The sequence below is a fragment of the Peromyscus maniculatus genome, chromosome 20, assembly GCF_049852395.1.
Source record: "Peromyscus maniculatus bairdii isolate BWxNUB_F1_BW_parent chromosome 20, HU_Pman_BW_mat_3.1, whole genome shotgun sequence".
NCBI lineage: Eukaryota > Metazoa > Chordata > Mammalia > Rodentia > Cricetidae > Peromyscus > Peromyscus maniculatus.
In genome coordinates, this window is record NC_134871.1 from 57186665 (window position 1) to 57203440 (window position 16776).

The 16776-nt window shown below is 50.4% G+C and overlaps 1 protein-coding gene across 4 annotated transcripts in view; it reads left to right on the top strand.

Moving 5' to 3' along the window:
- Tafa5 (TAFA chemokine like family member 5) overlaps nt 1-16776 on the top strand; it is a 212803-nt gene that overhangs the window by 173239 nt on the left and 22788 nt on the right. For all 4 annotated transcript variants that reach the window (XM_042265520.2, XM_042265524.2, XM_006986079.4 and 1 more), the window contains exon 3: nt 7016-7143. In XM_042265520.2, the coding sequence (XP_042121454.1) occupies nt 7016-7143 (128 nt within the window). The remainder of the gene's footprint in view (nt 1-7015; nt 7144-16776) is intronic.

Here is a 16776-nt window from a genome sequence, read left to right on the forward strand (position 1 = left end):
CAAGGTCTACTTATGACTTGATCTCCCCAAACATAGTGTATCATCATGGGCTCCTGTGCTTACAGAAAGTTGTACAGTACCCTCATTGGTTGCAGGAATGAGCTTGCCAGCTCCACTTTCCTGGGAGCATCAAAGATGTGCCTGAGCTGGCACAGCAGAGGACTCGGCCAGGGAAGTGAGGAATATTAGATGGCTTTGGGCTTATTTTAGCAAAAAGAATATAAAATCATTTTATAACAAAGAGAACTAAGGTGACTGGCTGCCCCTGCTGGAAGTCACATGGTGGTGTATGACAGTCCTGCCAAGAAGGTCCACAGATTGGGCCAGACAGAAACGTATCTGCTCTTTGCACAGGTGACAGACCTGTTGCTCTGGGGTCCTCCCAGCCTGACCTATCGGCACAAGAGAGCCTGGGCCCTCTAGCGCACAATCCCTCTTTTTCTAAGCACCACCCTGTGGAGAGCATTCATTCCCCTCAGATCTGTTTCTCCCCTGACTTTGTGGTCCGTTGTTCAAACTCTATCCTCTGCCTGAGTTTCTGCCAGCTAAACAGCTGCTTTCAATTCCATGTAAGGTTGCCAGGCTGTGGCAGATTGCCCAGGAGCCTTCAGGACCTGTGATCCTTCCTAGTCCCGAAAGGCCCCAGGCCCCTATACCTTTGCATTGTTCTCTGCGTTCTGCCCGCAGGGTTCTTATTCTTCACCAGTCAGACCAGGGTCTGGGCTCCAGCAGCTGCTTCCTTCTGGGTCTTGGGACATCTGGGACAAGATTCTGTCTCATACCAGCCAGTGTGCCCATAAGAGAGGCGTAGTGAAGGGAGCAAACTGCTCCACTGTCCTCAGAACTCTGCCTGAGATCCTGGCCCTATGGGCCTGTCTGCTGTGGACATTGGTATGTTGGTATGGGTCTGTGTGGAACTGTGGGAGGGTTGTGGGTGTGAGTTTTTGCACTCCTTGAGATGTGCATGTGAGTGGCATGTGTGTGTGTGCTCTTTATTTGCTTATGTGTGGTAGAGATGTGTGCGGTGTGCATGTGAACAGCATGTTGTAGTGCAGGTGTGTGCAGCCCTATGGTATGGGCATGTGGATGTTGCTGTGTGTGTGTGTGTGTGTGTGTGTGTGTGTGTGTGTGTGTGTGTGTTGTGGATGGGTATGCTGTCTACACAAATGTGTATTGTGTGATGCAGACAGTAACTGTGGAGAGGAGATACTTGCAGTCCACCATGCTACCTTTGGCGAAGCATGTATGTGGAGTTGCTTGCGGCAATGTCTCTGGGTCCTACTCTGCAGCCCTGTGGAAGACTCAGGCTCTGGAATGTTCTTCTCCCTCTCAAGTGCAGCCCCTTTTTCTTCCCAAGCTGGAGCTCACATACTTGCTCTTTCTCCATCTTTTTAGACTATCCACTTTCTTCCATACATGAGACCCCATTTCCTGTCTGCCACAGGCCAAGGGACCCCCATGGTCATCATATGTTCAGGCTGTGGCAGCTGTCTACCCAAACTCGGGCCACTGGCCACCTCAGGAGTGCCCTTCAGCCCCTGTGCTGAGACGCTTTGTGCCAACAGGGCCAGAGAAGGACCAGCTCAGCCCATGCTCTGGGTGAGATGAAGTTGTGAAGTGGCAGCATGAAAGGCCCCTTTGTCCCGAGGATGTGGTAGCCCGGTGCTGGCCCGGCACTGTGTCTCCCACCGCCTCCAGCAGGAAGTAGGCTGGGCTGGGTGAGCTGAGTTCCAGCAAGCAAACAAAAGGACCTGTGTGTGCAGTGCTATTCCAGTGTCCTCCGGGGCTTGGTCCCTGGGTATGCCCAGGCTCTGCTTGTCTGTGTGCTGCTACAGACCAGCCCACAACACGGCGTGGCTGTGTGTACTTGTGTCCTTGCACACACACGTGTGGGTATGCATATGTGTGGATATGTACTTGCATGAGTATTCATAGAGTGCATACATACGTGTGGGTGCATGCGTGTGTGACACGTGTGGTGTCTGAGTGTGTGTATATACTTACAGTGTACATTGTGTAGTGGTATGTGCATCTGTGTACCTCTTGTTTGTGCATGTGTAGATATGCCGTGTTTGAGATGCACAGTGCGTATATCTGTGTGAATGTGTGCTTGTGTATGTGCACAGAGTGCATGTGTAAGCATATGTGTGTACCCGTGTGCACTTGTACATGATATATGTATACATGTGTAGTGTGGTGTATACACATGTATGTGTTTATGTATGTGTTAGGTATCTACCTGTGTAAATGTATATATGTCATTATTTACATGTGTATTTGTGGTATGTGTATGTGAGGATTTATACATGTATGTATAGTGTGTGAATATGTATGTGTGATGCAGGTACATGTGGGTAGGTGTCCTAGGTTTACACATCTGAGTACATATATGAATGCATGCTCTGCTTGCATGTATATCCACATAGATTGCTTTATGTTGCATGATGTTGTGCTTACACCATGTGGGGTATGTGCCATGTGCTTATGTTTGTGTTCATGTATTCTATATGCACACCCGTGTTTGCACACAGGTATGTTTGTGAGGATGTGTATGTCATGTGGTCTGGACAGGTACTCTGTTCCCTCCCATATCCTAAGGCCAATAGGACCTGGTCACTCCCTTCCTGGCCTGTGCACATCTGTGTATGTTGTCTTGCTGTGTATGGGCTTTCCCCAGTGACAGAAGACTGCATCCCTCATCCCACTTCTCACAAAGTGTTCACGGGTGGAGGAGGCTCAGGAGCCCCATGTGTGTTGCAGGAAGGTGGCCTTGATACAAGATAGGATGGGACCTGTACTCAGACCCGGCTTCCTTTAGCCCACCAACCGTTTTCTGCTCCCAAATCCCACCCATTCTTGGTATGGCCTGCAGACAGGCAGGCTAGGGCTGGCTGCTGGTGCTGCCACCCTCCCCTAGCCAGTCCATATCGAGTGCACCCAGGGCTCTGCCCTGGGTGAGGTATATGTTGACCTTTGATCTTGCTGTCCTCCTCCTAGCTGGAGGCTTCCTCTTCCTACACAATCCAGTCCTTTTCTTGGCCTGTTAGGCAGGCAGAGACTGAGTGAGTGGGACTGTGGCTCACTAACATGCACACCCACCCTCTCTGAGCTGCTTATCGGGACAGGTTTGTGCATGCAGGGAAACTTCTCATGGCCATGTTTGAATCTATCCCTTGCATCCCTCAGTGGCTGAAGGCAGAGAGAGAGGAAGAAGGAGGGAGAGGGAGAGAGAGAGAGAGAGAGAGAGAGAGAGAGAGAGAGAGAGAGACAGAGACAGAGACAGAGACAGAGAGAGACAGAGACTTCAACTTGTTGAGAGAAAATTCTCAGGCATTGCAAACAGGAGTTTAGGGGCTGAGGTGTGGGTGTGGATCCCCAGGCAGCTGATTTGAGGCTTTCAGGCTTATATTTGTTGGCGACTGAGATGGTTTCCATACCATCTTTTGCTGTCACCAGAAATGACACATCAGGGCTGGGAGAAGCAGCTGCTGGTGACTTTGCACAAATAATGAACAGCCAGGGACAGATGTGTGACACAAGCCAACTCTGTTTGCCCACCAGCCACCTGTGCTGTGATTAGTGGGAGCCCAGGAGAGTGGCTTGGGCCCGACCGCCTGGCTCTTTGGAATGTCTTCAGCCTGGGGCAGCCATTGTTCTTGAAGCTATTGCCCAGGAAGCCAAATGGTTTTCTCCCAGATCCTTGAAGGAACAGCTGCCTGCACGGTCTCTTCTTCACGGGGACTCCGTAACTGACTTCAGATAAGCGTGGGACAAACCTCACTCCATCAGTTTAGGCTTCTATAGCAGAATGCCTCAGACAGGTGGCCTAGTGGCTTAACATTAACTCTGGGGAGGACAAGTTCAAGGCCACAGTGCTGGCAGGGCCAGTTTCTGGCTCGCAGATGTCTGAATCCTTCTTGCTGTGTCCTCACAGGTGGTGTGTTGTGAAGCGGGGAAAGGGGAGGGTGTATCTTTGGGTCCCTCATAAGACCACTAATCCTTTCAGATCAAAACTCATACTTGTGGCCTAGCTTGAATTCAAGAATTACTTTCTTAAGGTCCTATCTCTAAATATGTGGGTCAGGAGTGTAAATGGAGGTGGAGTTTTTTCTGTCCTGAGCACTCAGTCCCAAACAAACACACAAAAGCTTTTATAATTACAGAATGCTTGGCTGATAGCTCAGACTTCTTACTAACTAGCTCTTACATTTAAATTAATCCATTTCTATTAATCTATGTATTGCTACGTGGCCTGTGGCTTTACCGGTCCTCTAGCATCTTGCTTCTTGGGTGGCACATCTCTCGACTCTGCCCTTTTTCATCCGAGTCCATGGTTTGATTGTTCCACCTAACCTTATCCTGCCTTGCCATAGGCCAAACAGCTTTATTACCAGCCAATGAGAGTGATACATATTCACAGCGTACAGAAGGATCATCCCACAGCACAGGGGCTTCAGCATGCAATTACAGTGTGTCTCTAACAGTAACGTGAAAAGAGCTGGCCTACGATCCTGACTGATGCACAGTCCACTTTGCTGGCAACTTATATGAAGACCCTCATATGGGATGGGATGAGGCAAACAACATATCCATGGTATTCTCTACTGTATCGCACTTACAAAGCTCCTGTCTCCTCTGCTGGATGTACTTCATCATAGAGCCCCTCCTGGTGTGTCAAGCCTGCTAAGAAATGTCCATTAATCCAGCTAGGATACCCACCTTCATGTCTTCCAAACTATCCCAGGTCCTCTAGACCCATGCTCCTTGTAGTGACCCCGGGGCTCAGCCTTTACTGTGTGAGCTCTATCCTGTGTCTTTGCCACCCATTGCCTACGTTTGTACAGAAACATCACTGCCTCCAGAGCCAGTTCTCTGGTCCTATGCAAACGGTAACTATAGGATTGCTTGTTCAAAATCAAGATGTCAAGGAATGGGGAGCAGAGCATTGCCGGTTGTACCTTCCTCTGCCGGGTCATGGGCACATACTGTCTCAAGGCAGTGAAGCCCTCGGATCACCCAGCCGAAGGACTGTGTCTCAGCACACTCCACCCAAGCTCATATGTCTTTGCAGAGCTGTTTACTTGCCAGCTGTCACCCCTCACTGGGAGAAATTGTAGTGTACATTTTCTGTGGAATTGTACTTCTAGTTTAAGCAAATCTGAAGTCCTCTTGTTTCAATATTTTTTTTAATAGTGAAGTGGAAAAGAAAGCTTAGGAAAAGGGAGGAAGCCTAGGAGTTGGAAAGGTTGTGGTATGGGACCAGAGATGGAGCTGAGTTGGGTGAAGGCTGTAGTCCCCTCTTTCCTGGGATGGAAAGGTCTCTGTAGCTATGTCTTGTGAAGGTGACAGAGAGGGACTCTCTAACAGAGTTGGCCAATCCTGAGGCTCAACCACCAGCTCTTTGTACCTGCTGGGCCATGGGGCCAATCAGAGTGTGGCAGTGCTTCAGAAAGGAGCACAAATAAAAAAATTGGTGGTTCTCCATGTGCACATCCTAGATGTCCAAAGGAAATGAATTCAAGCCCATACTTGAGGCAGTGACCTCTGCATGGGTAAGCAGTTAGTCCATGCTAGACCCTTCCTGTATGGGGAAAGGTGTATCACACATGGAGGTCACAGAACATGCATGTAACAAAGGTATAGCCCTATTCTGGTCTTTTGCCACCTCAATCCCAGAGGTTTTGTGGTTGTTGTTTTTTTGTTTGTTGTTTTTGTTGTTTGTTTGTTTGTTTATTTTTCATGAAAGATTTTAAGTGTCCTCCAGTCTCTGATGTTGGGGTTAAAGTTGGGTGTGGAATCCTGCATAACTGAGTCTTCCAACAGTGCCCACGGGTGCTAGTGTCTAACTTGGCCACCTGTGTTTATCATTCCCTCACTGCTGTGATGAAATACCTAGGAGAAATAGTATGAAGAGTTGATTTCAGCTCTTGGTTTCAGGGGTCTTAGGCCACGCTTACATGGCTCACACCAGGAGGCAGACATGAAATGCCCATTGTAGGCTGGCTTTCTCCTTCTTTGCTCTGCTGGGTGGTGGTTGCTCAGCCCTGGATGGTGCTGCCCGTGTCCAGGGTAGGTCACCCCCCTTTGCCTAACCCTTTCTGGAAAAGTTCTCACAGACACCCATGGGTGTGCTCCACCATCTCCTAGGTGATCCTAAGTCCCATTGCGTTGAGCATGACTGACCTTCTCAAAGACTTAGCTTTTACTTGGACCATAAGCCTTGTTTATGGGTCTCTTGAGTGAAGCAACAATAGCAAGAATTGCCCCAGGAAGGAGGTTAGCAAGGTGAACGGGTCATAGAAGATTCTGGTAATAAGAATACTAACTCCATTATGGACCTCTTCCTCATAGGCTTCTCACAGCCTTCCTGTCTACCAGGCCTGACCACCAATCCTGGGTGGGTTTCCAAGGGAGGAGACGGGTGGTTTTCTTCTGTGTAGACTGTGACATCCTTGTTCTGATGAATACCGTAACCACCTCCTCACTTCCAGCTCTTCACTAGAACACTGCCCTGCAGACTCCAGGGCTCAAGACAGAGACTCAGGCCTGCCAGCCTCAGAGCCCTGAGTCAGGCCAGTGTCTGTAGATGAGAGGCGGTTGGGGGTCATGGTCTCTATAGAATTGCTGACTTCCTGCTGGGCAGGCCTCACTCCTGCCACTGCGTCCTCATCCCAGCCAAGCTGTCCCATGGATAACCACTTCGATAGACCTAAGACATGCCCTATCAGTTTCTGACAGAGCAAAGAGTGAGACTTTCACCCCTCAGGAAGGGGAATGACGCTGTTTTGAAGATGTTCTAACACCCACAGTGACTACTTGCTGTTGGAGGCTGATGATAGAATACCCAGGAGAGGCAGTATGTGGCCCGCCCCCATACAGAATGTCTCTGAATGGTGATACCTGCTCACAGGGCTACCCACCGTGCCAGGCCCAGCTTTAGGGTGCAGCCATTCCACTCAGTGAGGCCTGTGTGTTGGGAGCAGCACACTGACCAGCTCTCTCCTCTCTCCCACAGCACGAATTATCAAGACAAAGCAGTGGTGTGACATGCTCCCTTGCCTGGAGGGGGAAGGCTGCGACTTGTTAATCAACCGGTCAGGCTGGACTTGCACACAGCCCGGAGGGCGGATAAAGACCACCACGGTATGTGGCCCCTTTCCTTTCTCGTGGGCATGTTGGGGAGAAGTGAGCAGACACCACAGCCCATTGATGGATGTAGATTCTGTGGGATGGAGCAGGGACAGGTAGCAGCTGGTGTCTCCAACCCGGTCACAGCATCTCCTCACCCTCTGGCATTAAGTCCCAGAGAGCCTATGCCTAATCAGTTGGCCTTTGGGTGCCCAGGGACTGAGCCACAAACAGAACTACATAGATTGGTCTGCTGCGCTGGTCATCTCAGAAGTGAAGCTAATACATTGCATATTGCTGGCACTGAGGCTGCTCAGCTTTGTAGGGGAGGTGTAGGGGTACATCAGTCACCTCAACCTGAGGCCAAGTTTCTGTACCCTACCTGAGGCCAAGGGGGCTATCCAGATTCAGGCCAAGGGAGGGAGCTGCACATGGTTCTGCTGCTGCCCTAGATTTCATCTGGTGACTGCTAACAGACCCCGAGAGTTCCCAATACCCCACCTTCCTCATCCTATGGAGCAGGCCACACTGAGTCTTTCTGGAGGCCATGGCTGTCTTGATCTCCAGAACCACTCTACCCACAGGTGGTTGAGTGCACAGGACTCTAGGATGTTCTTTGATTTTTTTTTTTTTCTTGTTGCCAATGCTTTGAAATTTCTGAGGTGTTATGGCTCCACACACGGCCCAGGCACTGCAGACAGTTATACTCTGTGATATGCAATTGAGAGGTGAAAAGTCCTTGGGCAAGGCAGGTAAGCCTCCTTGGGCTGGTGACTGTTCCCTTAGCACTAGCTTCTTTGAGAACATACAGAGGCCGAGACAAGTCCAGGGTCAGTGTGGGAACCTGTTGGGCTGCTGAGTGGATGTAGACACAAGCACGCTGTGAAGAGCCTTAGGCTCTAAGGAGCCTGGAGAGATGCATGGAGGGGGGAACCACAGGTATAGGATGTTCTGTGTCTGCCTCTGCCCTGTGCTCACCACAAGTGCAGGTTGACCTTTTGAGCTCCCAAGAACCGCCCCCCACCCCCAGGCAGGGGCCACAGATAGGTGTGAGAGATGACAGATAGAGATGAGCCCCATTACCCATAACCATGCAGAGGTCTGCTGATGGCTTTCCCAATGCCACATAGTGACCTCCTGTAGAAGGTACAGCCTTCCCATCCACACCTCAGGCTTTGAACCACTTGGGTAAGTGCTATAATGGTGAAAACTGTCACCAAGAAAGGAGTCATATATTCATAGTCACCCATGATTCAAAGGAGAGTCATGACAAGGCCAGAGAGTCTTAACTCCCAAGCCTGTGTCCTTTTGGGGACCAGAGGTAGCCCTAGGCTTGGTTCCCTACTTGCTGGGATCACACTTGGAAGGGATGGGCAAGTAAGGGCAGTGTGTAATTGCAATTGGACACCACAGTGGACTGGGTGGGTGTGAGGGCCCCCTGAGCCAGCTTTACCTCTTCCAGAGACAAGAAGGGAGCTTGACCAGCTCTGCAGTCTAGTCTACGTAGTGTCCTTGAGTTCAAAAGGATGAGACCTGACTCCTATTGGAACCTCTAGCCTAAGGTGACATGTTTGTAAGTGTCTAAAATGTTGGTTCTCAAGCCAGATACTAAGAAACCACAATTTAAAGTCCCTACTATGCATTTATATCATGGCCTCTTATAGAGTAAATTAGTAGCATAGGTTTCACATGTTGCCATAAATTGTTTTTTCCAACATGACAGTCCTGTCGCCCATTACCTCTAAGAGGCCTGGAGACCATGTAGTGGCTGTAATTCCTTTCCAGTGTCACTCATCCCAGATAGGGCCTTCATTCAGCCAAGACCCCTCTCCACTCTGTACCCCGATTGTGCCAACTCCGCATCCAAACTCCACTGTGACACCCTAACCCTGGCACAGTGTCACTTGCTGATTATATCTCTGTGTGTGTCACCAGAATGGGAGCTGCTCAGGGGCAGGTCACTGGGCCTGGGGATCCCGTAGCCTGTCCCCTCATGGGGCCTCCTAAGTATGTGTGATAAATGGATCCATTGATTAGCCCAATGCAGACCCCCAGATACATGCTGATGTTCGCATTTCTGGAATCACTGCGTCTCAAAAGCGTGGGTCACCACCCCATTAGTGGGTCATGAAATTAATTTACTGGCTCATGATCAGCCTGTAAAAAGTGGACGAAAGGTCATAAAAATACTAGAGTGCCTCTCGGGTCACTGGGATGAGTGCCACTTAGAGCAGCATGGGCATAGTGGTGATGTGGGAGATGCTAGTGTCGCTGTGCAAAGTGGGAAGTCCATGGCCCTGACGACTCTGGAGACAAACGAGGCCCTGGGCTAGCTTTGTTAAGGGTTGCCTCTGAAGTTGCCCCTTAAACTTTGCTTTGTGAGTATGCATCAGCACTGAGCCAGGTGACTAGTGAACGCCGAAGGTTCTCCTTGGGCATGGAAGCAGCACCCTTTCTAGTACCCATCCATGATGCATCGTTTTTTAGAGATGGTGCAAGGGGTGGAATCCCCTTCCTCTGCTGCAGCCCCTGGGCTCTTGGTTTTCACTAGCCCTGACAGCAGGACTTACAGGGGACCTAAATGAAAAGGGCCAGAGGATCCCAGGTGGGGACTGCGGTCCCTCATAGCAGGCCAGGAATGGATCCCAGAGCAGATGTTGGCTGGCTACGGCTGCGCTGCGCACTGCACATGTTAGTGGCTTTCGCAGATATTCTAATCAGTGTTTACTCTGCGTTTCTGTGATGTTTATGAATTGCAAGATGCTCAACGGTGAGCCATACCGTTCCCTAAATCAGAATAAACCAGATGGACTGGGATCCAATTAGCTATTAAGCACCACATTTTAATTCTGTATGTTTGTGGGGGTGGGGGATGCTTAGGGAGGGCTTCCTGGGAGTCCTGCTTAGGAGTTAGCACTTACACGGAAGTATATACACCAGAGGACATAGACTCAGAGATGTCCAAGCGCCAGCTGCAGGAACACATGTGAGGGTGAATGTCTGACCTCTGCACCCAGTGTTTTGGGGGCCTCTATTACAGGCAGATGTAGAGTCCACTCAAGCAGCCACTCTGAGCGGCAGGTCCTCTCAGCTTACCTGACACTGCCTGCTGATTCAAGCTGAGTAGCCTGTGCCTGGACCCACTGGGGCATCTGGAAGTCAAGAGCACTGAGCACAGTCACATCCCCGAAGAACACAACTGTGGCTGGTCCGCTTCTCAGCCATCCTAGCCTCATCTTCTGTCCAATAGAGCTGGCCTGGAGCAGGGAGGGCCCTTCGGGTGCACAGCTGGCTGTTGAGTGGACTCTACCCATTCCATTCAAGACTCTGCAACTACAGCTTCCTGCCAGCTTGGAAGTGGGAAACGGGTTGACCTCAAGAGCTTCTGCAGGTCGGGCTGGAACCTGGAGGTCTCCATCATGAAATTCTGAAGGCTGTGTGTGGTCTGATGGCCATACCAAAAAAAAAAAATCATAGAAAACTGGACTGGGCTCCTTCCAGGAATCAACATGGGTCCCTGAATGGCTGTGTGCCAAGCCACAGGTGTGCCTAGGTTCCCACCAGTGTTGGGTAATCACGACTTCACAGAAGAATGGAGCACCTCCAGGCACCCCCATATTGGGCCAACAAACCTCAAAGGGGCCTTTGTGGAAACTTACCAAATGCAAGTCTCAGCCCCCAGCTAAAAAGGACCAGATCCCTGTGCTGCCTACCAGCCTTCTGGAGACCCCTGTGAGGAGACAGGGATGTGACAGCATGTGTCTAGGAGGGGACTAGTGGTGGCTGTAGCAGAAGAGAAGGGCTGAAGAAGCTTCAGACTCCAGAGAGATAGCACATTGGTAAAGTGCTTACCACAGAAGCATAAGGACCCAAGTTCTCCCCCAACCATCCATATAAAAAGCTGGATGCGGAGGCATGCATTTGTAATTTCCAGCCCAAGGAAGGCAGAGACAGTATTTTGGGTTTGACAGCCAGCCAGACTGGCTTGATCAAAGGTCCTAGTGTAAAGGGCATCTGAGGGGTGACACAGGGGCAATCCCTCTGCCCCAATGCACACTTGTATACACACACACACACACACACACACACACACACACACACACACACACACACACAATTTGCAAAACTGGAAGGTGTGTGTTTTCCATGTGAGGCCACTTACCAAAGCCCAAGGGTGAATAGAGAGCTCCATCCTGGAACTCCAAATGAGATGTGATGTAGTGCGAGTTCGCCAATATCTGCCTCCAGGTGTTTATTATTAAGACCAACTAGAATTCTTGCTACAATATGAGGCCCTGGTAGATGGGGGAAACAATCTCAATTTCAGAAGGATGAAATCAGCCCCACACTGTCCTGTCTTGACACTGGTTAGATTTATTTGCTCTAAAGGGGAGTCTCAGTTGAGAGAATGCCTTCCTAAATCTGTAGTGCATTTTCTTAATTAGTGATTGATGTGGGAGGGTCCGGCCCGTTGTAGGCTGTATGGCCCCTGGTCATATATATGGTCCTGAGCACTGTAAGAAAGCAGGCTGAGCAAGTCATGGGGAACAAGGAAGTAGTAGCATTCCTGCTCCATGACCTCTGCAGCAGTTCCTACCTGTGGCTTCCTGCCTTGAGTTCTTAGCCTGATTTCCTTCAATGATAGACTGTTTTCTGAAGTATATGGTGAAATAATTCCTTTCCCTTCCCAAGTTGCTTTTGGTCATGGTATTTATCACAACAATAGAAACCCTAACTAAGACACACAGAGAGACACAAGGGGGGGTGGCAGACCTCAGAATGCAATGTTGCCTGGGGGACTGCTCAAGCAGGGACTGGCATCCAGGTGCCCCCCCAGGCATCCAGGTGCCCCCCAGCTCAGGTGTTACAGGACACAGGTGCCGGAGACCAGATGTGGCTCTTGACCTCTAGTTCCCTAGCTGCTGGAATGATCTATCCTTGTGGAGGGAGAACAGGCCTTGCTCTGCACCCCTGCCCTCTCACAGCTAGAGATGAAGGAGTCTGGAACCTCAAGGGCATCCCCCAGCAACAGGGGCAATGAACAGGCTCCTGGGTTACACTTATAGTAGGAATCTGGATGAATTCCAAAGGCTTGAATCTGGAAGAAGAAAATGGGATGGTCTTCTAAGAGGTCAAATGGGAAAATGAATCCCTGGAGATAGAAGAAGCAATCCAGCCTAGCTTCAGCCTGAGTTCATTTGTCCACCATCAGCACTATAGCTCCATCTAGACAGGTTCAGTTGCTTACCATGAGAAGCCGTGTGTGTGTGTGTGTGTGTGTGTGTGTGTGTGTGTGTGTGTGTGTGTGTGTGTGTTCAGCTTAGCTTCTAAGGGGTGAGGGCTTAGCTGAATCATCCAGGGGGCAGGCAGGAAAGCATGTCTACCTTGGATCTGCTCCCTCATCCAGCACCCAAGACAGCTGATTTCATAAGGGACCAGGAAAGAGCCTATAGCTGGTTGACTCCTCATAGTAATTCCACACCCGGCTCCCTTCCCGCCTGGTGAGGTCATTGGAAATCCGGAGGCCTTTTCTGAGACTGACGGCTTGCTGATTGTTAGATGTTCCATTGTTCCCTGGTCCTGGTGGCTGTCGCCATCTGGTTCTCCTCCTTCTATCTGAAGCTGGGAATCTCTTAAGCCTGTGCAGGCAGGCAGCTCCCTAGCTCTGAAACTCCGAGACGTTGGGGACATGACATGCACATCTTTTCTTGACTTAATGTCCTTCATCCTCCCAGAGCATTAAATTCAGTTAATTACACAGAGATGGGACTGGGGAGCACAAGGTTGTTTCCCCCCACCCCGCCCCACGTTACCTGTGCCAACTACCACTGAGCCACTCCCCATGAAATTGACATCTTTGGCTCCAGAAGCATGGCAAGCCAACCTGGGCTCTCATGCCAGGTGTCCTCTGAGTTAGTCCTGATTCCCAATGACACCTGGTCTCTCGAGAAGCCACCTTGGTAGAAAGATGACGGCAGGAGACATGTACGGGGTGTGTTTAGCCAGTGATCAACAGAGCAGGCGGGACCCTCGCCAACTTGATCTCTGCCTGGGCAAACGTGCTTGCGGGTAGAAGAGACTTCCTTAGCCCAGATGAGGCGGACCCCCAAAGAGGCACCAGAAACCGTGAGGCTAGGAAGGCAAGGCTGGGGACCTGGAGAGCCCTCCCTCGGAACACAAAGGGGACGCCACTGGAAAAGAGGTGGCATGTGAGATCACCTCAAGGGACACTGCTCCCCTGTGACAGTCTGACTTAGATAGTGGCTCCCGAGAGGGCGTCACTGTGCCCTCCTGCATCTCACATGGGCAGGAGGAGGGGCTCGTGGTGATGGGCTGCCTTCAATGGCACTGGGGTGTTATTGAGGGGATTCTTTGTTTGAATCCCACATCGGGAGGGAAGTCAGTGAGGCCCCTGCCACGCAGCTGACCTAAGCATTCTTCATTGACCTTCCCTTCTCAAACCTGCGTGGTTCCCAACGTCCCTCTAGTCCTGATGCCAGACCCAGTACTGTGAGGATCCTGGGAACCAACCCTTAGGATGCAGATCAGCTCTCTTGGCCACCTTGGAGCACACACCCACAAGGAGGAACCTAGGCCAAAGGTCAGCGGCTGCTGTCCCCACCTCCACTGTGATCAAAGGGTGCCTGTGGCATCTTGCCAGTGGAGCCTAGACCAGACACACAGGGCAGCAGAAAACCACTGTAGAAGACAAAATACTTGCAGCAGGCAGACTGCCAAAAGGAACGTCGGAGGAGAAAATCCTGCTTTCGACCCTCGAGCTGGGATGGCCTCTCACCCAGCAGCCCTGCACCTCAGATCGATTTAGATGCTCTCTGGACGTGACGTCCTCACAAGGACAAAGCAGACTGGATTAAAAAGTCGTGTGAGCACTGAGGCGGGCAGTACAGGCTCAGTCCGCACGCAGGAGCCCGCTGCCTGCACCCTAACCCATCTTTGTTCGGCGCAAGTGATGAAAGACCAGAGTCATTACTTGGATCCATTCTGTGCTCCTCTGAGTCACCCTGTTCATCACCACGGTAATAGCTGGACATTTTAATAGATTCCGTGCGTAAACAAAAATGTATATGGCAGTGCTGCATCAAGTAGTATTGTAAGCAGAGGCATTCTTCATGCTCTTGGTGGATATGAGCCCAGAAACAAACAAAAAAAAAGATTGGTTTGACCAAGCTACATTATTTCCATCGGCATTTTTCAGAAGGAGAGGCATTCCTGCTGGTCCCTCTTTTCTGTAATTGGTCTGCATTCATCTCAATTTTCCTTAAAGCGTTTGTTCTTTGAATTGTTTTAAATACATAAATGGCAAAGGGTTGAAACTGGGGGAAACGGGCCCAGTGGGGAGTGGGAGACAGGGCCGGTCCTATAAGACAGGTGGGTGTGGGGTGAGCCACTGACACAGGAAGGGTACTCCTCCTGATAGAGGAGATGACCAGCATCCGAGCCAGTACTGAGCATGCCTGAAGGCAGCACCAGAATGGCTAAGGGTTCCAGTGAAGTAAAAGATGAGGGTTCAGGGTCTGTGTAAGGTTGTGTTCCCAAAGTGTCGCCAAGGAAATCTAGCTCCGGCCCCCGTGAAACTGGGACACATGCTCACCCTCTCCATGTCTCCCCAACTGTCTCCCTCTCTGTCCCTTGGCACACTGGTTGCACGTTGGAGGCTAAGGTATAGATCTGAAGCATATGGTCCCCTATGTTAAAGACGGTGTGGAAACCCTCACAGCTCTGTATAGGGATCGGTCTTTGACGTTCAGTGGACACACTTGACTATCTTGGTGCCTAGTGCACTGCTTAGAACATAGCTAAGGTGGCACCTGTTCCCGGTGCTGAAATACTTGTGCCACATAGACACAGCTGAGAGAGACAGAGGGCCTCCTGGCCAGACAGTCCTTCACCCATGGAGGCTGGTAAGGAGACACCGCCAACTGTGAGATCTTGCTCTTGTAGCAGTGGCACCCCCTTAGACCTCATCCTTCCAGCCTTCCGAGCACTTACTATTTTTACTCTAACCTTGGAAAAGGTGAGGCACCTGATTGTAAAGTCTTTTCAGGCCCCCATGTCCTGAGCAACCCTCTTCCATGGCCTAAATGCCCTCTAGACTTGAAGAAGGCTGCTTGTGGGAGGCAGGTTATGGAATGTCCCAGAAAGTTGCATTAGAGACCTGTGAGAAGGCCCTAGAGTCACCCCTGAAGTGGAACCCAGAGTGGTCAACTCCAATATAGCCCTTCTAGCTGCCCTGTGTACAGTGAAGTTGATACCTAGGTGGCCACCCTGAGATGTGCCCTCCCAGGCCACTGCCACCTACTGGGCCATGCATGTGTCTGACAGATAAGTCTGCTTTCACCAGGAAAGGGCCAAACACCACCTTGACAGGTAATGTTGCCAGAGCGCTCCAAGTGTGTTTCTCTGTGTTGGTTTAATTTGGCCTTAGACTCTCAGGTAAAAGCAGTGTTGTTTTTATTCAGGACAGAAGTAAATGCAGGTCTCAGCTATATCAGAAATAGTGGGCTATTACCGAGTGTAAAGCTGGAAGATTAGTCAGTATCTGTGTGTTCATCATGGAAGCTTTTGGGGCCAGAACCCTCATTAGTTCTGCCCCTGAACCAGGCTATCCCTTAGTCCCAGGCTCCAGGCTCCCTGAGTTGGTCCTCATGGTTGGGGTGTACAGATTTGACTCGCTGTCCTCAGCCAGCTGAGATAGCAATAGGCGAGCAGGAGTGGCTTGGATGGAAGTGGAACCTTTCCAATGGCCTCTGTGTGCTCTAGAGGTAATGAAATGTGAGCCTTTGGCATTGTCATTTGTCTTAGGGTTTCTATGCCTTTCACAAAACACCATGACCAGAAATCAAGTCAGGGAGGAACGGGTTTATTTGTCTTGCACTTCCATATCTCTGTTCATCATTGAAGTCAGTCTGGACAGGAACTCAACAGGGCAGGAACCTGGAGACAGGAACTGATCCAGAGGCCATGGGAGGGTGCTGCTTACTGGCTTGCTCCCCGTGGCTTGCTCAGCCTGCTTTCTTAGAGAACCCGAGACCACCAGCCCAGGGATGGCACCATCCAATAAGCTAAGGCCTCCCGCATCCATCACTAACTTTTAAAAGTGCTCTACAGCCAGATCTTATGGGAGGGCATTTTCTCAATTGAGGTTACCTCCTTTCAGAAAACTTGAGCTTGACATAAAACTCTCCAGCACAGTGTTTGTAAAACAACTTTAAAACAAAACAAAATCAAGGAATTTGTGTCTCTAGCCACACTGCTTTAAGTTGCTCTATTAAGCCAGACACTTAGCAGGTGCATCAAGCCCTAGGACAGCATCTACTCTATCACCAGCACCAGCATAGTTGACCCTGAAGATCTGCCACCAGGTCCCCACAAATGCCCCACCCCCTGCACTAGAGCATAAATCTCAGCCTTAGCCTGCAGCATGCATAATAGCACCCAGGCACATCTTGAGAGAAGAGCCCTATTCAAGGACTTATGCATGTTAGCAAGTGAATGTTCTGGGTCAGATCTGATCATGCCTAGCCTAGGAAACTGACAATTCTTTGTTTCTGAGCAGATGACCTGTGGCAGTCTGTCCTCCTAAACCTTGGCTTTCTTATCTGGAGAAGGAGGGAGGGTGTCCTCAGC